At 42.1% G+C, this 26,748-nt stretch overlaps 1 protein-coding gene across 3 annotated transcripts in view; it reads left to right on the top strand.

Annotated features, from left to right (window-relative positions):
• LOC138638071 (mucin-4-like) overlaps nucleotides 1–26,748 on the top strand; it is a 369,132-nt gene that overhangs the window by 29,626 nt on the left and 312,758 nt on the right. For all 3 annotated transcript variants that reach the window (XM_069727053.1, XM_069727055.1, XM_069727054.1), the window contains exon 2: nucleotides 18,778–26,523. In XM_069727053.1, coding sequence (XP_069583154.1) covers nucleotides 18,778–26,523 — 7,746 coding nt within the window. The remainder of the gene's footprint in view (nucleotides 1–18,777; nucleotides 26,524–26,748) is intronic.

Below are 26,748 nucleotides of genomic sequence, written 5' to 3'. Positions count from 1 at the left end.
CATCAGGAGGGCGTTAAACTAGAAGAAGAGGGGACGGGAAGAAAAACATTAGACTCGAACAAAGACGACCCAAGAAAACATACTCAGAAGGGAGGTAAGAACATTTCTAAAACAATCCACAGTGAGGAGATTGGAACAAAACAAAATCCTCTAAACTGCATGCTCGCAAACGCCAGAAGCCTGACAAACAAGATGGAAGAACTAGAAGCAGAAATATCTACAGGTAACTTTGACATAGTGGGAATAACCGAGACATGGTTAGATGAAAGCTATGACTGGGCAGTTAACTTACAGGGTTACAGTCTGTTTAGAAAGGATCGTAAAAATCGGAGAGGAGGAGGGGTTTGTCTCTATGTAAAGTCTTGTCTAAAGTCCACTTTAAGGGAGGATATTAGCGAAGGGAATGAGGATGTCGAGTCCATATGGGTTGAAATTCATGGAGGGAAAAATGGTAACAAAATTCTCATTGGGGTCTGTTACAAACCCCCAAATATAACAGAAAGCATGGAAAGTCTACTTCTAAAGCAGATAGATGAAGCTGCAACCCATAATGAGGTCCTGGTTATGGGGGACTTTAACTACCCGGATATTAACTGGGAAACAGAAACCTGTGAAACCCATAAAGGCAACAGGTTTCTGCTAATAACCAAGAAAAATTATCTTTCACAATTGGTGCAGAATCCAACCAGAGGAGCAGCACTTTTAGACCTAATACTATCTAATAGACCTGACAGAATAACAAATCTGCAGGTGGTTGGGCATTTAGGAAATAGCGACCACAATATTGTGCAGTTTCACCTGTCTTTCACTAGGGGGACTTGTCAGGGAGTCACAAAAACATTGAACTTTAGGAAGGCAAAGTTTGAACAGCTTAGAGATGCCCTTAATCTGGTAGACTGGGACAATATCCTCAGAAATGAGAATACAGATAATAAATGGGAAATGTTTAAGAACATCCTAAATAGGCAGTGTAAGCGGTTTATACCTTGTGGGAATAAAAGGACTAGAAATAGGAAAAACCCAATGTGGCTAAACAAAGAAGTAAGACAGGCAATTAACAGTAAAAAGAAAGCATTTGCACTACTAAAGCAGGATGGCACCATTGAAGCTCTAAAAAACTATAGGGAGAAAAATACTTTATCTAAAAAACTAATTAAAGCTGCCAAAAAGGAAACAGAGAAGCACATTGCTAAGGAGAGTAAAACTAATCCCAAACTGTTCTTCAACTATATCAATAGTAAAAGAATAAAAACTGAAAATGTAGGCCCCTTAAAAAATAGTGAGGAAAGAATGGTTGTAGATGACGAGGAAAAAGCTAACATATTAAACACCTTCTTCTCCACGGTATTAACGGTGGAAAATGAAATGCTAGGTGAAATCCCAAGAAACAATGAAAACCCTATATTAAGGGTCACCAATCTAACCCAAGAAGAGGTGCGAAACCGGCTAAATAAGATTAAAATAGATAAATCTCCGGGTCCGGATGGCATACACCCACGAGTACTAAGAGAACTAAGTAATGTAATAGATAAACCATTATTTCTTATTTTTAGTGACTCTATAGCGACAGGGTCTGTTCCGCAGGACTGGCGCATAGCAAATGTGGTGCCAATATTCAAAAAGGGCTCTAAAAGTGAACCTGGAAATTATAGGCCAGTAAGTCTAACCTCTATTGTTGGTAAAATATTTGAAGGGTTTCTGAGGGATGTTATTCTGGATTATCTCAATGAGAATAACTGTTTAACTCCATATCAGCATGGGTTTATGAGAAATCGCTCCTGTCAAACCAATCTAATCAGTTTTTATGAAGAGGTAAGCTATAGACTGGACCACGGTGAGTCATTGGACGTGGTATATCTCGATTTTTCCAAAGCGTTTGATACCGTGCCGCACAAGAGGTTGGTACACAAAATGAGAATGCTTGGTCTGGGGGAAAATGTGTGTAAATGGGTTAGTAACTGGCTTAGTGATAGAAAGCAGAGGGTGGTTATAAATGGTATAGTCTCTAACTGGGTCGCTGTGACCAGTGGGGTACCGCAGGGGTCAGTATTGGGACCTGTTCTCTTCAACATATTCATTAATGATCTGGTAGAAGGTTTACACAGTAAAATATCGATATTTGCAGATGATACAAAACTATGTAAAGCAGTTAATACAAGAGAAGATAGTATTCTGCTACAGATGGATCTGGATAAGTTGGAAACTTGGGCTGAAAGGTGGCAGATGAGGTTTAACAATGATAAATGTAAGGTTATACACATGGGAAGAGGGAATCAATATCACCATTACACACTGAACGGGAAACCACTGGGTAAATCTGACAGGGAGAAGGACTTGGGGATCCTAGTTAATGATAAACTTACCTGGAGCAGCCAGTGCCAGGCAGCAGCTGCCAAGGCAAACAGGATCATGGGGTGCATTAAAAGAGGTCTGGATACACATGATGAGAGCATTATACTGCCTCTGTACAAATCCCTAGTTAGACCGCACATGGAGTACTGTATCCAGTTTTGGGCACCGGTGCTCAGGAAGGATATAATGGAACTAGAGAGAGTACAAAGGAGGGCAACAAAATTAATAAAGGGGATGGGAGAACTACAATACCCAGATAGATTAGCGAAATTAGGATTATTTAGTCTAGAAAAAAGACGACTGAGGGGCGATCTAATAACCATGTATAAGTATATAAGGGGACAATACAAATATCTCGCTGAGGATCTGTTTATACCAAGGAAGGTGACGGGCACAAGGGGGCATTCTTTGCGTCTGGAGGAGAGAAGGTTTTTCCACCAACATAATAATAATAATAATCTTTATTTTTATATAGCGCTAACATATTCCGCAGCGCTTTACAGTTTTGCACACATTATCATCACTGTCCCTGATGGGGCTCACAATCTAGAATCCCTATCAGTATGTCTTTGGAATGTGGGAGGAAACCGGAGTGCCCGGAGGAAACCCACGCAAACACGGAGAGAACATACAAACTCTTTGCAGATGTTGTCCTAGGTGGGATTAGAACCCAGGATTCTTTACTGTTAGGGCAGTGAGAATCTGGAATTGCTTGCCTGAGGAGGTGGTGATGGCGAACTCAGTCGAGGGGTTCAAGAGAGGCCTGGATGTCTTTCTGGAGCAGAACAATATTGTATCATACAATTATTAGGTTCTGTAGAAGGACGTAGATCTGGGTATTTATTATGATGGAATATAGGCTGAACTGGATGGACAAATGTCTTTTTTCGGCCTTACTAACTATGTTACTATGTAAATATGTGGTTATCAAATACAATGCATGATCTTGTTTTTGTAGCAGAAACATTTTCCTTGCAATAATTTTTAAGACGTTTTTGAATTCTTGGAAAAGGCCAATAGGAATGCAGAAGGACAGATGGAAACAACTTTTTTTCTTTTTGCTTTAAAGTCCTTTTTGTGTATATTTTCTTTTTATATTATACAAGCCGCATGTGTAATAATGATGATGCTGCACTCCATTGAAATTGCAACACCAAGGAGGAGGAGTCAAGTAAATCACAGGATGGAAAGAATCTCAATTTTATGCAAATGATGAAAAAATGGAAGCAAAATTGTCATCAAATCTCAATTTATTCTGCAATGAGTATGAGCACAAAGTGCAGAAATCCCTGCGCTTACACGCCATGGCAGCCATCAAAAAGGTTATTAGTGGTTGCTCTACCATGCTGAATGCACATGTTGACTCAAATTATCAAAATTATCAAGATCCACTACTGGCAGCTACCTATGCAAATGACAAGGAATGATGCCCCAGATGTGCTTGATGGGAGTCAGATATGTAGACACTGCATGCCATGGAATGACGTTTAGTTCACACAGGCTGTTCACAGCAGCACCAGCAAAATGCGACCTGGCATTGTCATTCCTGGGACACTTTGGAGGCATGGACACTTTACTACTTACACAACCATGTAATGCCGAGCTGTTAGTGTGCCTGGAATGAGGACTAGAGGGATCTGTCTACCATACACTGTGCCACCCCACACTATAATGCTGTCAGTAGGACCCGTGGAACATTCCCTCCTAGGGGCCTCATCATGGCATTGCTCACATAAGATTCAGACCAATCACCATGTAGTGTTGCATCCAAAACAAAAGCAGAGCTCTTTGCTGAAGATGATAGACCTCTATTCAAGCATCCATTGCAATCTTGCTGTGCACTATGATAGCCTTTGAGAGGTGTGGCGTGAGGTCAATGATGCACCTGTAGCTGGATATCTGGCTCATAGCACAATATTGTGTGAATACCTTCTGATGGTTTGTGTAGACACTGTTTGTTGCTGAAGACTTGGTATGTGACAAGTAATTTAACTTGCAGTACATAATGGATCAATCAGTGGAACCAGTGGTATAGCCATTTCTTCAAAGTGTCTCAGGGCCATTTTTCAACAAAAAGCCAGGACGCATTTTGCTCATGCTACTGTGAGCAGTCTGTGTGGCCTAAACATTCTAGGATAGTCTACAGTGTCTCCAAATTTGTTTTAAATCGAGAACATTCTGAACGTCATTAATAGACAACTGCAAAGGGGGATGCCAGCAGCTGATTTTGATGATTTCCATGCTTAAGTACACAGAGCGGTCACAGACTTCTGCTGATGTCATGTCAGTAGAGTGGCAGTTTCTTTTCCTGTTGACAGTGCAGGACCACTGGTTTCATGCTGATTGACAGATGGCTCTCCGCTGCATAATTGGGGGAAGCCAGCTGTCAATCAGCACAATGGCAGTAGTCCTTCCCTGTCAACAGGAAGAGAAACTGCTGCTGTCTTGATACAGAGCAGGAGCGGTCAATGACCAGTGCAGGGTACAACAGGCAGGTAATTGTCTCTGTTAGCAGCTAAATGCCTGTTAGTCCTAAGGCACATCGTCTAGCCCGTTTAATAATCTCACTGATAGCATGCCAAGATGTGTAAGAACATCTACTATATAATTGTCTAAGGGTCACTTTCATCTGTCTTTCTGTCGCAGATATTCATTGGTCGCGGCCTCTGTCTGTCATGGAAATCCAAGTCGCTGATTGGTCGTGGCAAAACAGCCACGACCAATCAGTGATGGGCACAGTCCGGCGGAAAAATGGCCGCTCCTTACTCCCCGCAGTCACTGCCCCGCGCCCGCTCCATACTCCCCTCCAGTCACCGCTCACACAGGGTTAATGCCGGTGGTAACGGACCGCATTATGCCGTGGGTAACACACTCCGTTACCGCTGCTATTAACCCTGTGTGTCCCCAACTTTTTACGATTGATGCTGCCTATGCGGCATCAATAGTAAAAAGACCTAATGTTAAAAATAATAATAATAAAAAAATCATTATATACTCACCTTCCGCCGCCTTTCCTGCTCCTCGAGACGCTCCGGTAACCGCTCCATGCAAGCGGCAGGTTCCGGTGGCAAGGATGGTATGCGACAAGGATCTGCCATGATGTCATGGTCATGTGACCGCGACCTCATCACAGGTCCTGCGCGCCTGCGCGAGAAGGACCTGTCATGATGTCACGGTCATGTGACCGCGACATCATCACGGGTCCTGTGCTACCAACCCTGGGACCGGAAGCTGCCGAGTGCACCGCACACAGGTGACATGACTACAAGGGCTCTCTCGGAAGGTGAGTATATGTTTAATTTTTATTTTTTAACCTGTGACATACGTGGCTGGGCAATATACTAGGTAGCTGGGCAATATACTACGTGACTGGCCAATATACTACGTGGCTGGGCAATATACTACGTGGCTCTGAGCTGTATACTACGTCGCTGTGCAATATACTACGTGGCTCTTTTCTGTATACTACGTCGCTGTGCAATATTCTACGTGTCTGTGCTGTATACTACGTCACTGGGCAATATACTACGTAACGTAACTGGGCAATATACTATGTGGCTGGGCAATATACTACGTGACTGGGCAATATACTACAAGACTGGGCAATATACTACGTGACTGGGCAATATACTACATGACTGGGCAATATACTACGTGGCTGGGCAATATACTACGTGGCTGGGCAATATACTACATGTCTGGGCAATATACTACGTAGCTGGGCAATATACTACGTGACTGGCCAATATTCTACGTGGCTGGGCAATATACTACGTGGCTCTGTGCTGTATACTATGTCGCTGTGCAATATACTACGTGGCTCTGTGCTGTATACTACGTGTCTGTGCAATATACTACGTGTCTGTGCTGTATACTACGTCACTGGGCAACATACTACGTAACTGGGCAACATACTACATGGCTGGGCAATATACTACATGACTGGGCAATATACTACGTGGCTGGGCAATATACTATGTGACTGGGCAATATACTACATGACTGGGCAATATACTACGTGGCTGGGCAATATAATACGTGGCTGGGCAATATACTACATGACTGGGCAATATACTACGTGACTGGGCAATATACTACGTGGCTGGGCAATATAGTACGTGACTGGGCAATATACTACGTGGCTGGGCAATATAATACGTGGCTGGGCAATATACTACGTGGACATGCATATTCTAGAATACCCGATGCATTACAATCCGGCCACCATCTAGTACTGTATATTCTGCATGTGGTGCTCATACTCATTACTGAAAAAATTGAGATGTTTTCAATCTTTTTTTTCCATTTTTTTATTGTTTGTATATCATTATAACTTGTCTATTGGTCCTGTGATTTCAATAATTCAATGACTTTTCCTTCTTGATGTTGTATTTTCAGTGTTGAGGAGTGAATTTGATCTACATGATGTATCAAACATAGCTCTGCTTCTTCATCAAACACATCATTTTTCTAGCAACAATTAGCAAAGGAGTAATTAATTTTAGCTTTTTATGTTGCTTGTTTCTGTTTAAACAGTAGATGGTATCGTTTTGCAAAAGATTTGATTTTTGTAAGGGTGTCCTAAAGCTGTCACCTGGACTTTCAATAGTGACATCTGCTGGCTGAAAGAGCTATTGACAAGATCACTGGAGAAAAAAAGTTCCACGGAAATAAAACCTCAGATAATTGAGATAGACAGCATTAAAGAACAGAAATACTTTTAAAATGAAATATCACTTTTTGCTTTCCAAAAGATCAGTTCAATATTTCAAGCATATAGTTAGTATTAAACACTGTTAAAAAAAAATGTATAGGGAACACATACAAAAAACATTAAAGGTCCTTTTTTTTTTAAATAACATTTAACACCTATACATTGAGTATCTTATAAACGTCATCTTGCTTTATGCTCCACCTATCACTAGATTAAAGGTATGAATTTTCGAATTAATTCTTCTTCCTCCATGATTACAGAGAGCAGATGTTTGGAGTTTAAAGGGAACTTGTCAGGCGATTCATGCTTTTCAAACCATGAACAGCTTAAATTGCAGCCAGGTATATTATTTCTCTGAAATACTCCAGCATTTCAAAGAAAATATACTTTGAAAACGCTCTAAAGTCGGAGTCCAAACTTTTCCCAGTGTTACTATGAGGGAGACACCTGTAAATCACCTGCAGTGATGCAGGGAAAAGCCGGTTGAGTGAAATGTGGGCAAGGAACGACCACAGGACGAGGGGTACGTCAACAATCAGCAGACACGCAGAAAGATTAGATAATATAACGTGAATATTTACTAACCATTTTATAAAACAAAAGAAAGGATGGTAGGTAAACAGTGTATGAATAACAAGTACAATGACAGCAGTTACTCTCAATAACAATGACTAAGAGTATACGCAGATGTGGCCTTTTCTCCTAACTAACTGGACATCTATAAGGCTATTTATACAGCTGTGCTCAAAAGTGTTCATACCTGGTCAGAATTTTTGCTTTCTTGGCCTTTTTTCAGAGAATATGAATGATAACACCAAAACTTTTTTCTCCACTCATGGTTAGTTGTTGGTTGAAGTCATTTATTGTCAAACTACTGTATTTTCTCTTTTTAAATCATAATGACAACCCAAAACATCCAAATGACCTCGATCAAAAGTTCACATACCCTTGTGATTTTGGCCCGATAAAATGCACAGAAGTTGACACAAATGGGTTTGAATGGCTACAAACATTATCTCCTGTGACCTGATTTCTTGTAATCAGTGTGTGTGTGCCTAAAAGCTGAGTGAGTTTCTGGGATCCAGACAGACTCTTGCATCTTTCATCCAGCCACTGACATTTCTGGATTTTGAGTCATGGGGAAAGCAAAAGAATTGTCAAGGGATCTATGGGAAAAGGTAGTTGAACTGTATAAAACAGGAAAGGGATGCAAAAAGATATCCAAGGAATTGATAATGCCAGCAAGCAGCTTTCAAACTGTAATTAACAAATGGAAAATGAGGGGCTTTGGGAAAACAAAACCACAGTCAGGTAGACCAACAAAAGTTTAATCCAGAACTGCCAGGACAATTGTTTGGGATGCAAAGAAAATCCCCCAAATAACATCAGCTAAAATACTGGACTCTATGAAAACTAGCGGTGTGGCTGTTTCAAGATGCACAATAAGGAGTCACTTGAAGAAAAATGGGCTGCATGGTCGAGTCGCCAGAAGAAAGCCATTAATGTGCAAATGCCACAAAGTATCTCACCTACAATATGCAAAACAGCACAGAGACAAGCCTCAAAACTTCTGGCACAAGTTAATATGGAGTGATGTGACCAAGATTGAACTTTTTGGCCACAACCATAAGGGTATGTGCACATGCTGCAGATTTTCCTGTGGAATTTGCTGTGCAGATTCTTCCTCTCTTGTCAGAAAACGCAGGTGCGGATTTGATGCATTTTTTATGCGTTTTTTTATGTGTTTTTTCATGCAGATTTGTATGCGTTTTAGAATACTAAATAAAGATCTACTATTGAACAAAAAAGAATTGTGATTGTGATATCATTTATTGTCCAACCTCTTCATTTACATACTCTATTGAAGAATAATGTTAACACACACAGACAGATAGATAATAGAGAGATGATAGATAGATAATACCAAGCCCGATAATTAGTAATAAACAAAATATAATGGTACTGTTAAATAACGACACACACACAAAATTTGTGTTGGCCGGGGTCACAATTGCGAGAAACTTGCACGAGTCTCGCACCTCAATACCCGGCACTGCTGCTGGCACTCAGACCAGAGCGTTCAGCTACATGAAAATACATGCAGCCTCACACTCTGGTCCCAAGTGCTGGCGGCAGTGTCAGGTATTGAGGTGTGAGACTCGTGCGAGTTTCTCGCAAGTGTGACCCCGGCCTTAAACGCAATATCTGTTTAATTTTAAAAAACTGGAAAAAAAATGCATGGGCTCCTGTGCAATTTTCAAGTCCAGAGTGGGAAAGCCAGTGACTGGGGGCTGATGTTTGTAGCCTGGGAAGGGGTTAATACCCATGGATCTTCCCAGGCTATGAATCTCAGCCCATGCTGTATATTTAGCCTTTACTGGCTATTAAAATAGGGGGACTCCCAATGAAAAAATGATGTGGGGTCCCCCAATAATTTATAGCCAGAAAGGCTATGCAGACAGCTGCGGGCTGATATTCATAGCCTAGGAAGGGCCATGAATAATGGCTCCCTCCTGGCTACAAATACCAGCTCCCAGCCACTCCAGAAATGGCGCATCTCTAAGATGCGCCATTTCCGGCACTTAGCCTCTCTCTTCCCACTGCCCTGTAGAGGTGGCATATGGGAAAATAAGGGGTTAATGTCACCTTTGTATTGTAAGTTGACATTAAGCCTGGTTAGTAATGGAGAGGCGTCCATAAGACACCTATCCATTACTAAGGCTATAGTATTGAAAGAATTAATAAAAAAAACACAGCCAGAGAAAAGTATTTTAATATTCTTAATTTCACCATACTTACAACCACCATTGATCACCTGCAAAAAAAAAATTAAAATAAACCAACCGTATACTCCCTGTCTGACGTAGTCCAATTAATAACGAGTGTTCCACGATGATCTTCCCTATAGAACAGTGACATCGGGTGATGTCACTGCTCTATAGGCCTCCTGTGATGCATTGACAGGAGATAATGGCTCCTGCACTGCATCGCTGAAGAGGTTACTTCATTGTCTCGTGTTATGGCAATGCTGTGTGAGAATTTTCTCACACAGCGTTGCCAGCGAGAAAATGAACTTAAGTAACCTCTCTCCTGGCAGCGGCGGAGGGATATACATTGGAGTTGAATACCCCGCTGTCAGTTCATTGCGGGGTCCCTGTAAGGCATAGCTCCGCCCACACTCCGCCCACACACTCCCTCCTCCCGATCTGCAGCATTTCATCCGCAGCTAAACCGCAGATCTTTTTAACATCTGCGGGTTTGCTGCGGATGTGCCTGACTCAATGGAAGTCAATGGGTGCAGAAACGCTGCAGATCCACCAAAAGAATTGACAGGAGAATCGAGGGCTTTGGGGACTAGGTGATTGGTAAGTATGTACTCTATGTTATGTGTTGTATATTGTGTTTATATTGTATGTTATATGTTGTATGTTCTGTATGCTTTTTTTTTACTACTGAACACAGCTATTGTCTGATAAGACTACTTTCCCATCATCGGCGATGCTGTCACTGTGAGCATTCATTGCCGGATGGGAGCAGTAATCCCATCAGACAATGGCTGCTTTCACAGACACGCGCATACACACAGGGACACACGTACACACACAGGGACACACAGAGACACATACACGCAGATCCCCGCACACACATACATGCACATAGCTCCGCCCACACTCCGCCCACACACTCCCTCCTCCCGATCTGCAGCATTTCATCCGCAGCTAAACCGCAGATCTTTTTAACATCTGCGGGTTTGCTGCGGATGTGCCTGACTCAATGGAAGTCAATGGGTGCAGAAACGCTGCAGATCCACCAAAAGAATTGACATGCTGTGGAAAAAAAAGATGTGATTCTGCACGTTTTTTTCCATAGCATGTGCACAACAAATGTCAATTTCACATAGACTAACATTGACTGAACACTATACTGCGGATTTGATGTTAATCCGTGCTGCCAAAAACTCTGCGGAAATGCATCAAAATCCGCAATGTGTACACATAGCCTAAACGTTACATTTGGAGAGAGATCATCAAGGCCTATGATGAAATGAACATCATTCCTACTGTAAAGCACGGAGGTGGATCGCTAATGTTTTGGGGATGTGTGAGCTACAAAGGCACAGGAAATTTGATCAAAGTTGAAGGAAAGATGAATGCAGCACGTCATCAGCAAGTACTGGAGGCAAATTTGCACTCTTCAGAGCGGAAGCTGCGCATGGGATGTACTTGGATGTTCCAACATGATAACAATCCAAAACACAAGGCCAAGTCGACCTGTCATTGGCTACAGCAGAACAAAGTGAAGGTTCTGGAGTGGCTATCTCAGTCTCCTGACTTTAACATCCTTGAGCCACTCTGGAGAGATCTCAAGCACGCAGTTCATGCTAGACAGCCCAGGAATTTACAGGAACTGGAGGCTTTTTGCTAAGAGTGGTGAGCTTTACCATCTGAGAAAATAAAGAACCTCATCCACACCTAGCACAAAAGACTTCAAGCTGTCATTGATGTTAGAGGGGGCAATGCACGGTATTAATAAATGGGGTATGTGAACTTTTGATTAGGGTCATTTGGATGTTTTGGGTTGTAATTATGATTTAAAAAGAGAAAACACAGTAGTTTGACAATAAATGGCTTCACCCAGCCACTAACCATGAGTGGAGAAAAAGTTTTGGTGCTATCATTCATATCCTCTGAAGAAAGCAAAAATTGTGCCTTGGTATGTAAACTTTTGAGCACAACTATATATGCGCATATATATTCAGATGTAAAATGGTACCGGTATGTTCTGAAACTGAAGTAGAAGGGTCCTTCCTGAGTCCCAAATAATCAGAAACGCTACCTTGAAGCTCTTAGGAAATGCCGATTTCTCAACGCAAGGCTTCCTTAAGTCCTTATAGATAGAAAAGCTGTCTTAAAGCTCTTAGGTAATGCCAATTTCTCCAATACTGGACTTCCCTACGTCAACTGTGATTAACCCTTACATGGGGCGGAGCCAAACTTGTCTGGTTTTCAGTTATGGTCCCCAGCCACATCTTTAAAGTATGTTTTCCTTTTACAACCTGAGCGTTTCAGAGAGAAACATACCTAGTTGCAGTCATTTGGAAAGCCTGAATTGAGTAACAGATTCCCTTTAATATGAGTTAAAGGGGCTGTACAGGTATGTGTATTTCATAATCTATTTACAGGATAAGTCACCACTAGCAGATTTGTGGGGGTCCGTCACCTCTTGCAACTATGGATCAGTTGTATTTTGGTTCGGTGGTTGTCAGATGTAAAAACTTACATTAGAGTGCTGAGTTCATGACATTCAAAGTACAGCAGCCACTGTTGGCACTTTCTGCCTTTTGCAGCACAGCATCTTTTCAAAAGTATAGTAGTGATGCAGTAGCTGGTAATGACCGCTGCGCCTTGAATGGAGCTGTTCTTAGCATACTTTCTTTTGTAGTCACCTCTAAAGGAACTACTAATATCAGGCGTTTATATACTTTTATTTGTAGTTACTTTGAGTTGATAACTTCTTTGAAGTGAAACTGTAGTGCAGTATCTGGCAATAGCCATCAGCAACCACCTCAGTTTGACTGGATCTGTGCCAAGCAGTTCTTAAAATGTGTACACATCTGACCCCCACAGGAACAAAATACAGCTGATCTGTTGGGGTGCTAGCAGTAGCGTAGCTACCAGGGGGGCAGAGGGTGCGGTCACCCCGGGCCCGGAGCTCAGAGGGGCCCATCTGGAGCTACGCTAACCTTAACTATATTAGCCTGCTGTGCACGCCAATATAGTTGATCTCTGCGGTAGAACAGGGACAGAATCTCCCTGCACTGCCGCGGTCTGTTCTGTAGAGGAGCATGTGTCCGGGGACGCTGGGTGCCGGCACTGTACCTGCTGCCTCCAGCAGAGCATGCTGCAGACACACACACATTGCCGGCTGTGTGGTGTCTGCTGAAGAGACTTCAGGACGCTGCTTCTTCCCTCCCTGAGCCCTGCATACAGGAGCAGCCGGACAGGAGATAGGACGACATAGGAGCTCAGGCTGCAGGGGGGGAGGTGACTGCACTGTGCAGTAAGGAGGAGGCAGGACACTCTTCCCCTCCTGACAAGTCCCTGAGGTTTCTTGAATCCGTTTTGCTCTGTCTCTGTCAGTCTCTCTCAGTCTCACTCTCTGTCTCGCTCTCTGTCTCGCTCTCTGTCTCTCACTCTCTGTCTCGCTCTCTGTCTCGCTCTCTGTCTCTCACTCTCTGTCTCGCTCTCTGTCTCACTCTCTCTGTCTCGCTCTGTTTCTCACTCGTGGTCTCGCTCTCTGTCTCTCTCACTCTCTGTCTCGCTCTCTCTTGCTCTGTCTCGCTCGCTCTGCTCTGTCTCGCTCTCTGTCTCGCTCTCTGTCTCTCTGTCTCGCTCTCTCTGTCTCTCTCACTCTGTCTCTCTCTGAGTCTCTGTCTCAGGGTCAGTCTCTCTCTCTGTCTGTCTCGCTCACTCTCTGTCTGTCTTGCTCACTGTCTCGCTCACTCTCTGTCTGTCTCGCTCACTCTGTCTGTCTCGCTCACTCTCTGTCTCGCTCTATGTCTCGCTCTCTGTCTCGCTCTCTGTCTCGCTCTCTGTCTCTCTCTGAGTCTCTGTCTCTCAGGGTCAGTCTCTCTGTCTGTCTCGCTCACTCTGTCTGTCTCGCTCACTCTCTGTCTGTCTCGCTCACTCTCTGTCTCGCTCGCTCTGTCTCGCTTGCTCTCTGTCTCGCTCTCTCTGTCTGTCACTCTGTCTCACTCACTGACTCGCTCTCTCTGTCTCTCTGAGTCTCTGTCTCTCAGGGTCATTCTCTCTCTCTGTCTCGCTCACTCTGTCTGTCTCGCTCACTCTCTGTCTGTCTTGCTCACTGTCTCGCTCACTCTCTGTCTCGCTCACTCTGTCTGTCTCGCTCACTCTCTGTCTCGCTCTCTGTCTCACTTTCTGTCTCTCTCTGAGTCTCTGTCTCTCAGGGTCAGTCTCTCTGTCTGTCTCGCTCACTCTCTGTCTCGCTTGCTCTGTCTCACTCTCTGTCTCGCTCTCTGTCTCGCTCTCTGTCTCGCTCTCTGTCTCTCTCACTCTCTGTCTCGCTCTCTCTTGCTCTGTCTCGCTCGCTCTGCTCTGTCTCGCTCTCTGTCTCTCTGTCTCGCTCTCTCTGTCTCTCTCACTCTGTCTCTCTCTGAGTCTCTGTCTCAGGGTCAGTCTCTCTCTCTGTCTGTCTCGCTCACTCTCTGTCTGTCTTGCTCACTGTCTCGCTCACTCTCTGTCTGTCTCGCTCACTCTGTCTGTCTCACTCACTCTCTGTCTCGCTCTATGTCTCGCTCTCTGTCTCGCTCTCTGTCTCGCTCTCTGTCTCTCTCTGAGTCTCTGTCTCTCAGGGTCAGTCTCTCTGTCTGTCTCGCTCACTCTGTCTGTCTCGCTCACTCTCTGTCTGTCTTGCTCACTGTCTCGCTCACTCTCTGTCTGTCTCGCTCACTCTGTCTGTCTCGCTCACTCTCTGTCTCGCTCTCTGTCTCGCTCTCTGTCTCGCTCTCTGTCTCTCTCTGAGTCTCTGTCTCTCAGGGTCAGTCTCTCTGTCTGTCTCGCTCACTCTGTCTGTCTCGCTCACTCTCTGTCTGTCTCGCTCACTCTCTGTCTCGCTCGCTCTGTCTCGCTTGCTCTCTGTCTCGCTCTCTCTGTCACTCTGTCTCACTCACTGACTCGCTCTCTCTGTCTCTCTCTGAGTCTCTGTCTCTCAGGGTCAGTCTCTCTCTGTCTGTCTCGCTCACTCTGTCTGTCTCGCTCACTCTCTGTCTGTCTTGCTCACTGTCTCGCTCACTCTCTGTCTCGCTCACTCTGTCTGTCTCGCTCACTCTCTGTCTCGCTCTCTGTCTCACTTTCTGTCTCTCTCTGAGTCTCTGTCTCTCAGGGTCAGTCTCTCTGTCTGTCTCGCTCACTCTCTGTCTTGCTTGCTCTGTCTCGCTCTCTGTCTCGCTCTCTGTCTCGCTCTCTGTCTCTCTCTGAGTCTCTGTCTCTCAGGGTCAGTCTCTCTGTCTGTCTCGCTCACTCTGTCTGTCTCGCTCACTCTCTGTCTGTCTCGCTCACTCTCTGTCTCGCTCGCTCTGTCTCGCTGGCTCTGTCTCGCTTGCTCTCTGTCTCGCTCTCTCTGTCACTCTGTCTCACTCACTGACTCGCTCTCTCTGTCTCTCTCTGAGTCTCTGTCTCTCAGGGTCAGTCTCTCTCTCTGTCTGTCTCGCTCACTCTGTCTGTCTCGCTCACTCTCTGTCTGTCTCGCTCACTCTCTCTCTGTCTATGTCAGTCTCTCTCTGTCTCTGTCTGTCTGTCAGTCTGTGTCTGTCTCTGTTAGTCTCTCTGTCTATCTCTCTCTGTCTGTCTCTCAGTCTCTCTCTGTCTCTCTCTCTATCTCTTGTAATGTGGTCCTGTAGCCAGGGTCCGGGTCCTATCAATCCAATGTGTCTCATCTCATATCAGTAAATACAAGGTAACAAACATGAAAATGACATTTATATAAACAATACAAATCCCCATAAAGTTGAGGATAAATATATATGATGAAGAGCCAAATAGAATAAAAATGGGAACAGCCAGTAGGTGAGTATAGATAATCACAATCACATATAGATGCATATGTATACAGTCTGAATAACATGGCCCACAAATGGGGAGAAGCAAAAAAAAGAAGAGATGACATACAGGGGGCCGCACTTTCTTCTTTCATTGTGTGATATTTTACCCCCCCTTTCTTTTGCTTTCCCCTTTCTTTCCATTCACCTCTTTAGGGTCTTGTCCAGACAAGAGTATTCCTTTTAGGGTTACCTGGATTCATTCAGGGACCTATTCCCATATGGTGGACTCTATACGCATTTACTGGTTGTTTTTATTTTCTGCAATTTGCAGCCCACAGAAAGGGACAGAGACCAGAATCCAAGGGAGATACAACGTGGGGGCAAATGCGGGGGCCATTATACATTTTCAATTACAGCAGGATCATCTGCTGAGGGTCCCCCTATACCCATGATTAAAGTGTGCCACCATAGTTGTAATCAAGGTTTAGGGGCCCACTCAGATGGTTTGCCCCCCTGAGCTGAACCCCTAGCTACGCCTCTGGGTGCTAGGTTTTGTATTTTCATTCATATGCTATTGATGATCTATCCTATTAGACGAAACCACAAATACACCAAACACTGCTTGTTTATACCCGTGCCATAATTAGCAATAAAACCTAATAATAGTTCATATCAGTGACCAGTGTTCTGTGGAAGAAATGTGGACCAAACCACTAACAGAGGAGAAGGGGCAACCACAACCAATATATAGATATAAAAACCAGAAAAGGACACCAGAGAAGAAGTAGATATAAAATGCCTTTATTATGTATAGATGGCAAAAAAATATGTATAAAATTTATAAAAGTAACAATGTGCGCACAACAGGACAGAAATTTTTTTATATTTTATAAATATTCATTAATATAAAAACAATGTATAAAAACAAGGAAGATGGAAAGGACTGACCCAAATAAATTCGTATATTATAAAGTCGGTGCTACCCCTAAAAACATATGATGAAAAATATATAGATACAACAATAATGGTGGGTAAAAAATGAAAAAAGCTGGAGCATAAATTACATTCCTGAGGTAGTATGTGTAAGTAAAAATCGTATTAACTAAAGTGTGACGTGACGATAATAAATGCCCAAATATCAGCTCCATAAAACAGAAAAATAATTAAATATATAATTGTATGTTATAGAGTTGTATTTTTAAAAGTTCTAGGTGGCAAAAAAATGTGCAAAATCAGCAATTAATAGGATAAAGCTCACACCCAATAAAGATATATAAAGTGCTATATATAAAAAAATGTGCAAAACAGCAAGGTGAACAGGATGCACTAGATGGCAGTGTATGCAATCTAATATAATCAGTCCAGCCATAGTGTGTACACCGATGTCAGTACAGAATTTACTGAAGCACAAAATGTGGCTGCAGACAAAGTTCCAGCGAAAAAACCCACCATATAGTGTAAAGACACCAGGGAGAAGCACACAATACCTCCAATCCAATAAACAGGGTCAGCCGAGTCCTTGAGGTGCGCTACAGCCGAGTCCTTGAGGTGCGCTACACAAGGACTCGGCTGACCCTGTGTATTGGATTGGAGGTATTGTGTGCTTCTCCCTGGTGTCTTTACACTATATGGTGGGTTTTTTCGCTGGAACTTTGTCTGCAGCCACATTTGGTGCTTCAGTAAATTCTGTACTGACACCGATGTACACACTATGGCTGGACTGATTATATTAGATTGCATACACTGCCATCTAGTGCATCCTGTTCACCTTGCTGTTTTGCACATTTTTTTATATATAGCACTTTATAGATCTTTATTGGGTGTGAGCTTTATCCTATTAATTGCTGATTTTGCACATTTTTTTGCCACCTAGCACTTTTAAAAATACAACTCTATAACATACAATTATATATTTAACTAGATGGCAGCCCGATTCTAAAGAATCGGGAGTCTAGAATCCATATATACTTTATTTATTCAAATGTAAGAATAATACAATTAATAAATAATAGTAAGAAAGAACAAAAATAATAGGCAGTATATGGAGAAAACACCAAACAAAAGTTCAAAATTGGTGTGAAAATGTCACTGAACCACTTCACAACTAAATATATATAGTTTTGGTAAATGGTATTATCATTTTTTTGACGAAATTCGGCAGGAGCTTGAAGAGCAACGTCACTGGGCCCGCCTCCACGCAGTAGAAACTTGCTGTGAGGTAAAAATTCAAAAATCACACCAAAATGGCGGGCGGAGTGTGTCACAGTACGGCACGTTTCTGATTGGTCGCTCGCAGCAGGCGGCAACCAATCAGACACTGGACACTGTTGACGTCACTTATCTCCGGACATTAGCTCCGGACATTAGCTCCCGACATTAGCTCCGGACAAAGCCACGGAAGTTGGCACAAATTGCAGGAAGTAGTATTCTAGGCAATTATATATTAGATTATTTTTCTGTTTTATGGAGCTGATATTTGGGCATTTATTAATTATCGTCACGTCACACTTTAGTTAATACGATTTTTACTTACACATACTACCTCAGGAATGTAATTTATGCTACAGCTTTTTTCATTTTTTACCCACCATTATTGTTGTATCTATATATTTTTCATCATATGTTTTTAGGGGTAGCACCGACTTTATAATATACGAATTTATTTGGGTCAGTCCTTTCCATCTTCCTTGTTTTTATACATTGTTTTTATATTAATGAATATTTATATAATATAAATTTTTTTCTGTCCTGTTGTGCGCACATTGTTACTTTTATAAATTTTATACATATTTTTTTGCCATCTATACATAATAAAGGCATTTTATATCTACTTCTTCTCTGGTGTCCTTTTCTGGTTTTTATATCTATATATTGGTTGTGGTTGCCCCTTCTTCTCTGATGATCTATCCTGTAGATAGATAATCCAACACCTTTGCCTGGACAACCCCTTTAAGTTCTTACCATGGTTTGAGCTATAAAATGTGTGTGGAAAACACACTACAACCCTGCTACAGAATAGGATTACATAGAAATGTATGAGCATGAAGTATTTCAGATGTAAGTATATAATTAGAATAAAAATTGTGCAGATGGAAACATGATTTTAAGACTAACTTTTTGTAATACTTGAATTTGTTTTATTTTCCAACAGGTGTTAATGCCGCTGATACTACCACAGATATTCCTGTTAGTCTGACAAAAGTAACAACAGATGAAAGTATATCAGCAACTGATATCAGTGCCACTGCTGCTCCAGAAGTAACTACGGAAGAAAGCATATCAACAGCTGCTCCAGAAGTGACTACAGAAGAAAGTCTGTCAACTGCTGCTCCAGAAGAGACTACAGATGAAGGTATATCAACATCTGATATCAGTACAAGTGGTACTCCAGAAGTGACTACAGTAGAAAGTCTATCAACAGCTCCTCCAGAAGTGGCTACAGATGAGGTTGCATCAACATCTGATATCAGTACAAGTGGTGCTCCAGAAGTGACTACAGAGGAAAGTTTATCAACTGCTGCTCCAGAAGTAACTACAGATGAGGGTATTTCAACACCTGATATCAGTACAAGCAGTACTCCAGAAGTAACAGAGGAAAGTATATCAACAACTGCTCCAGAAGTAACGACAGATGAGGGTTTATCAACATCTGATATCAGTACAAGTGATGATCTAGAAGTGACTACAGGTGAAAGTATATCAACAACTGCTCCAGAAGTAACTACAGATGAGGGTAAATCAACGCCTGATATCAGTACAAGTGGTACTCCAGAAGTGACTACAGAAGAAAGTATATCAACAACTGCTTCAGAAGTAACTACAGATGAGGATATATCAACACCTGATATCAGTAAAAGTGGTACTCCAGAAGTGAAAACAGAAGACAGTATATCAACAGCTGCTCCAGAAGTGACCACAGATGAAATTGTATCAACACCTGATATCAGTACACGTGATGCTCAAGGAGTGACTACAGAGGAAAGTATATCAACCACTTCTCCAGAAGTAGCTACAGATGAAATTATATCAACACATGATATCAGTACAAGCAGCACTCCAGAAGAGACTACAGAAGAAAGAATATCAACAGCTGCTCCAGAAGTGACCACAGATGAAATTGTATCAACATCTGATATCAGTACAAGTGGTACTCCAGAAGTGACTACACAAGAAAGTATATCAACAAATGCTCCAGAAGTAACTACAGATGAGGATATATCAACACCTGATATCAGTAGAAGTAATACTCCAGAAGTGACTACAGAAGAAAGTATATCAACAGCTTCTCCGGAAGTGACTACAGAAGACAGTATATCAACAGCTGCTCCAGAAGTGACCACAGATGAAATTGTATCAACACCTGATATCAGTACAAGTGATGCTCAAGGAGTGACTACAGAGGAAAGTATATCAACCGCTGCTCCACAAGTAACTACAGATGAGGGTATATCAACATCTGATATCAGTACAAGTGGTACTCCAGAAGTGACTACAGAAGGAAGTCTATCAACAGATGCTCCGGAACTGACTGCACATGAAAGTCTATCAACAGCTTCTCTAGAAGTAACTACAGAGGACGGTACATCAACACCTGATATCAGTACTAGTGTTACTCCGGAAGTGACTACAGAAGAAAATTTATCAACAGCTGCTCCGGATGCAACTACAACTGAGGGTATATCAATGCCTGATACCAGTACAGAGGAAAGTATATCAGCAACTGCTCCAAAAGTTACTACAGATGAAATTGTATCAACTCCTGATATCAGTACAAATGATGATTCAGAAGTGACTACAGAAAAAAGTGTACCAACAGCTGCTCCAGAAGTGACCACAGATGAAATTGTATCAACACCTGACATCAGAACAAGTGATGCGCCAGGAGTGACTACAGAAGAAAGTCTATCAACAGTTGTTCCAGAAGTAACTACAGACGAGGGTATGTCAAAATCCGATATCAGTACAAGTGATGATCCAGAAGTGACTACAGAAGAAAGTATATCATCTACTGTTCCAGAATCAACTACAGATGAGGGTATATCAACATCTGATATCAATAAAAGCAGTACTCCAGAAGTGACTACAGAAGAAAGTACATCAACAACTGCTCCAGAAGTAACTACAGATGAGGGTATATCAACACCTGACATCAGTACAAGCAGTACTCCACAAGTGACTACAGAAGAAAGTATATCAACAGCTGTTACAGAAGTGACTACAGATGAAATTGTATCAATTCCTGATGTCAGTACAAGTGATGATCCTGAAGTGACTACAGAAGAAATAATATCAACAGCTGCTTCAGAAGTAACTACAGTTGAAATTGCATCAACACCTGATATCAGTACAAATTTTTGTCCAGGACTGACTACAGAAAAGGGTATAACAACAGCTGAAATCAGTACAAGTGGTACTCCAGAAGTGACTACAGAAGAAACAGTTACTCCGGAAGTGACTACAGATGAGGGTATATCAACACCTGATATCAGTACAAGTGGTACTTCAGAGATGACCACAAAAGAAATTATATCTACAGCTGCTCCAGAAGTAACTACAGATGACGGTATATCAACACCTGATTTCAGTACAAGTAGTTTTCCAGAAGTGACTACAGAAGAGAGTATATCAACAGCTGCTCCAGAACTGACTACAGATGAAAGTGTATCAACAGCTTTTCAGGAAGTGACTACAGATGAGGGCATATCAACACCTGACATCAGTACAAGTAAGGCTCCAGAAGTGTCTACAGAAGAAAGTGTATCAACAGCTCCTCCGGAAGTGACTACAGATGAGGGTACATCAACACATGAAATCAGTACAAGCAGTACTCCAGAAGTGACTACAGAAAAAAGTGTTGCAACAGCTGCTCCGGAAGTGACTACAGATGAGGTCATATCAACACCTGACATCAGTACAAGTGTTACTCCAAAAGTGACTACAGAAGACAATCTATCAACAGCTCCTCCAGAAGTGACTACAGATGAGGGTATATCAACACCTGATACTAGTACAAGTGGTACTCCAGAAGTGACTACAAAAGAACGTTTATCATCAGGTGTTCCAGAAGTGACTACAGATGAAAGTGTATCAACGCCTGATATCAGTACAAGTGAGGCTCCAGAAGTGACTACAGAAGAAAGCATATCAACAGCTCCTCCAGAATTGACAACAGATGAAGGTATATCAATACCTGATATCAGTTCAAGTGGTACTCCAGAAGTGACTACAGAAGAAAATCTATCCACAGCTCCTCCAGTAGTGACTACAGATGAGGGTGTATCAACGCCTGATATCAGTACAAGTAAGGCTCCAGAAGTGTCTACAGAAGAAAGTGTATCAACAGCTCCTCCGGAAGTGACTACAGATGAGGGTACATCAACACATGAAATCAGTACAAGCAGTACTCCAGAAGTGACTACAGAAAAAAGTGTTGCAACAGCTGCTCCGGAAGTGACTACAGATGAGGTCATATCAACACCTGACATCAGTACAAGTGTTACTCCAAAAGTGACTACAGAAGACAATCTATCAACAGCTCCTCCAGAAGTGACTACAGATGAGGGTATATCAACACCTGATACTAGTACAAGTGGTACTCCAGAAGTGACTACAAAAGAACGTTTATCATCAGGTGTTCCAGAAGTGACTACAGATGAAAGTGTATCAACGCCTGATATCAGTACAAGTGAGGCTCCAGAAGTGTCTACAGAAGAAAGCATATCAACAGCTCCTCCAGAATTGACAACAGATGAAGGTATATCAATACCTGATATCAGTTCAAGTGGTACTCCTGAAGTGACTACAGAAGAAAATCTATCAACAGCTGCTCCGGACGTGACTGCACATGAGGATATATCAACATCTGACATCAGTACAAGTGTTACTCCAGAAATGACTACAGAAGACAATCTATCAACAGCTCCTCCAGAAGTGACTACAGATGAGGGTATATCAACACCTGATATTAGTATAAGTGGTACTCCAGAAGTGACTACAGAAAAAAGTGTAGCAACAGCTGCTCCGGAAGTGACTACAGATGAGGTCATATCAACACCTAACATCAGTACAAGTGTTACTCCAAAAGTGACTACAGAAGACAATCTATCAACAGCTCCTCCAGAAGTGACTACAGATGAGGGTATATCAATGCCTGATATCAGTACAAGTAAGGCTCCAGTAGTGTCTACAGAAGAAAGTGTATCAACAGCTGCTCCAGAAGTGACTACAGATGAGGTCATATCAACACCTGACATCAGTACAAGTGTTACACCAAAAGTGACTACAGAAGACAATCTATCAACAGCTCCTCCAGAAGTGACTACAGATGAGGGTATACCAATGCCTGATATCAGTACAAGTAAGGCTCCAGAAGTGTCTACAGAAGAAAGTGTATCAACAGCTCCTCCGGAAGTGACTACAGATGAGGGTATATCAACACCTGAAATCAGTACAAGCAGTACTCCTGGAGTGACTACAGAAAAAAGTGTTGCAACAGCTGCTCCGGAAGTGACTACAGATGAGGTCATATCAACACCTGACATCAGTACAAGTGTTACTCCAAAAGTGACTACAGAAGACAATCTATCAACAGCTCCTCCAAAAGTGACTACAGATGAGGGTATATCAACACCTGATACTAGTACAAATGGTACTCCAGAAGTGACTACAAAAGAACATTTATCGTCAGATGTTCCAGAAGTGACTACAGATGAAAGTGTATCAACACCTGATATCAGTACAAGTGGTACTCCTGAAGTGACTACAGAAGAAAATCTATCAACAGCTGCTCCTGACGTGACTACACATGAGGATATATCAACATCTGACATCAGTACAAGTGTTACTCCAGAAGTGACCACAGAAGACAATCTACCAACAGCTTTTCCAGAAGTGACTACAGATGAGGGTATATCAACACCTGTTATTAGTACAAGTGGTACTCCAGAAGTGACTACAGAAAAAAGTGTAGCAACAGCTGCTCCGGAAGTGACTACAGATGAGGTCATATCAACACCTAACATCAGTACAAGTGTTACTCCAAAAGTGACTACAGAAGACAATCTATCAACAGCTCCTCCAGAAGTGACTACAGATGAGGGTATATCAATGCCTGATATCAGTACAAGTAAGGCTCCAGTAGTGTCTACAGAAGAAAGTGTATCAACAGCTGCTCCAGAAGTGACTACAGATGAGGTCATATCAACACCTGACATCAGTACAAGTGTTACACCAAAAGTGACTACAGAAGACAATCTATCAACAGCTCCTCCAGAAGTGACTACAGATGAGGGTATATCAATGCCTGATATCAGTACAAGTAAGGCTCCAGAAGTGTCTACAGAAGAAAGTGTATCAACAGCTCCTCTGGAAGTGACTACAGATGAGGGTATATCAACACCTGAAATCAGTACAAGCAGTACTCCTGGAGTGACTACAGAAAAAAGTGTTGCAACAGCTGCTCCGGAAGTGACTACAGATGAGGTCATATCAACACCTGACATCAGTACAAGTGTTACTCCAAAAGTGACTACAGAAGACAATCTATCAACAGCTCCTCCAAAAGTGACTACAGATGAGGGTATATCAACACCTGATACTAGTACAAATGGTACTCCAGAAGTGACTACAAAAGAACATTTATCGTCAGATGTTCCAGAAGTGACTACAGATGAAAGTGTATCAACACCTGATATCAGTACAAGTGGTACTCCTGAAGTGACTACAGAAGAAAATCTATCAACAGCTGCTCCTGACGTGACTACACATGAGGATATATCAATATCTGACATCAGTACAAGTGTTACTCCAGAAGTGACCACAGAAGACAATCTACCAACAGCTTTTCCAGAAGTGACTACAGATGAGGGTATATCAACACCTGTTATTAGTACAAGTGGTACTCCAGAAGTGACTACAGAAAAAAGTGTAGCAACAGCTTCTCCAGAAGTGACTACAGATGAGGGTATATCAACACCTGCCATCAGTTCAAGTGGTACTTCTGAAGTGACTACAGAAGAAAGTCTATCAACAGCTGCTCCGGACATGACTACACATGAGGATATATCAACATCTGACATCAGTACAAGTGTTACTCCAGAAGTGACCACAGAAGACAATCTATCAACAGCTTTTCCAGAACTGACTACAGTTGAGGGTATATCAACACATGAAATCAGTACAAGTGGTACTCCAGAAGTGACTACAGAAAAAAGTGTAGCAACAGCTTCTCCGGAAGTGACTACAGATGAAGTCATATCAACACCTGACATCAGTACAAGTGTTACTCCAAAAGTGTCTACAGAAGACAATCTATCAACAGCTCCTCCAGAAGTGACTACAGATGAGGGTATATCAACACCTGATATTAGTACAAGTGGTACTCCAGAAGTGACTACAAAAGAACATTTATCATCAGATGTTCCAGAAGTGACTACAGATGAAAGTGTATCAACGCCTGATATCAGTACAAGTGAGGCTCCAGAAGTGTCTACAGAAGAAAGTGTATCAACAGCTCCTCCGGAAGTGACTACAGATGAGGGTATATCAACACCTGAAATCAGTACAAGCAGTACTCCAGGAGTGACTACAGAAAAAAGTGTTGCAACAGCTGCTCCGGAAGTGACTACAGATGAGGTCATATCAACACCTGACATCAGTACAAGTGTTACTCCAGAAGTGACTACAGAAGACAATCTATCAATAGCTCCTCCAGAAGTGACTACAGATGAGGGTATATCAACACCTGTTATTAGTACAAGTGGTACTCCAGAAGTGACTACAGAGGAACATTTATCATCAGGTGTTACAGAAGTGACTACAGATGAAAGTATATCAACACCTGATATTGTTACGAGTTCTCCAGAAGTGAATACAGATGAGAATATAACACCTGACATTGTTACAAGTTCTCCTCCAGAAGTGACTTCAGATGGAAGTATATCAACGCCTGATATCTTTACAAGTTCTTCTCCAGAAGTGACTACAGATGAAAGTATATCAACACCTGATATTGTTACGAGTTCTCCAGAAGTGAATACAGATGAGAGGATATCAACACCTGACATTGTTACAAGTTCTCCTCCAAAAGTGACTTCAGATGAAAGTATATCAACTCCTGATATCGTTACAAGTTCTTCTCCAGCAATGACTACAGATGAAAGTATATCAACACCTGATATCAGCATAAGTACTGCTCCTGATGTGACCAGAACTGGAAGTACACCAGTCGTGTCAACAGCTGATATCAGTCCCAGTAGTGCAATACTGGAAACTGACAGCATTACTACTACTATTGAGAATAAATTAAGCACATCTGTAATAATCTCAACTACCCAGATAACAACAGACATCGGACAGGAAGTAAGTACAAATGAGGAAACATCTACACTAGGTACTACTAGCAGATCAACTGAATCATCCTCTACAACTGAAGAAAAGAACACATATTCAGCAGTATCTAGCACTTCAACAGAAATTACCATAACTCGGAAAGAAACTACTGTAGAAATCTTCAACACCAGTACTGTCCCATCATCAACCACAACAGAAAACCCAGCTGGAAGTCCAACTTCTGGAATACCTATCATCACCTCACATATTACCAGTACAGCCATATCAAGCACCATAGAACCTACAACTACACAAAGTACCAGTACAGTCAAGCCAGAAACATCTGTATCATCATCACCGTCCACCTTGACTGGTGTAAGCACAGGATACCCAACACTATTAACATCTGTGGGCACACAGAATACCACTGTAATATCCTATACACCAGTGACATCATGGACCATGATGTCAGCAAGCACACAATATACAAGCATTTCAACTCCTTTCGAACCACTATCATCTACATCTCCATTGGCCAATTCTACAACCACAATGATAACTACAGCTCGTAAGTATTAAATTTACTTGAGATCCCAGTGCAAAGTAAATATATATGACTGGCTTACAAGTGTTACCTAGAAATTAAAGTGCATTTTACATTTTAGTATTTATTTTAAATTTACCTTATAGCAAAATAATTACAATGATATAGTCACATAGTCTAGCATCGCAATGATAAAAAGAAAAGATGCTGAGACCTGTGACTCTCTGTTGCAGTTTCTACATGGCTGGG

Source organism: Ranitomeya imitator, chromosome 5 (genome assembly GCF_032444005.1).
Source record: "Ranitomeya imitator isolate aRanImi1 chromosome 5, aRanImi1.pri, whole genome shotgun sequence".
Classification (NCBI taxonomy): Eukaryota; Metazoa; Chordata; class Amphibia; order Anura; family Dendrobatidae; genus Ranitomeya; species Ranitomeya imitator.
Note: the sequence above shows the minus strand (reverse complement) of the source record. Positions and strands in the feature narration are given on the sequence as shown.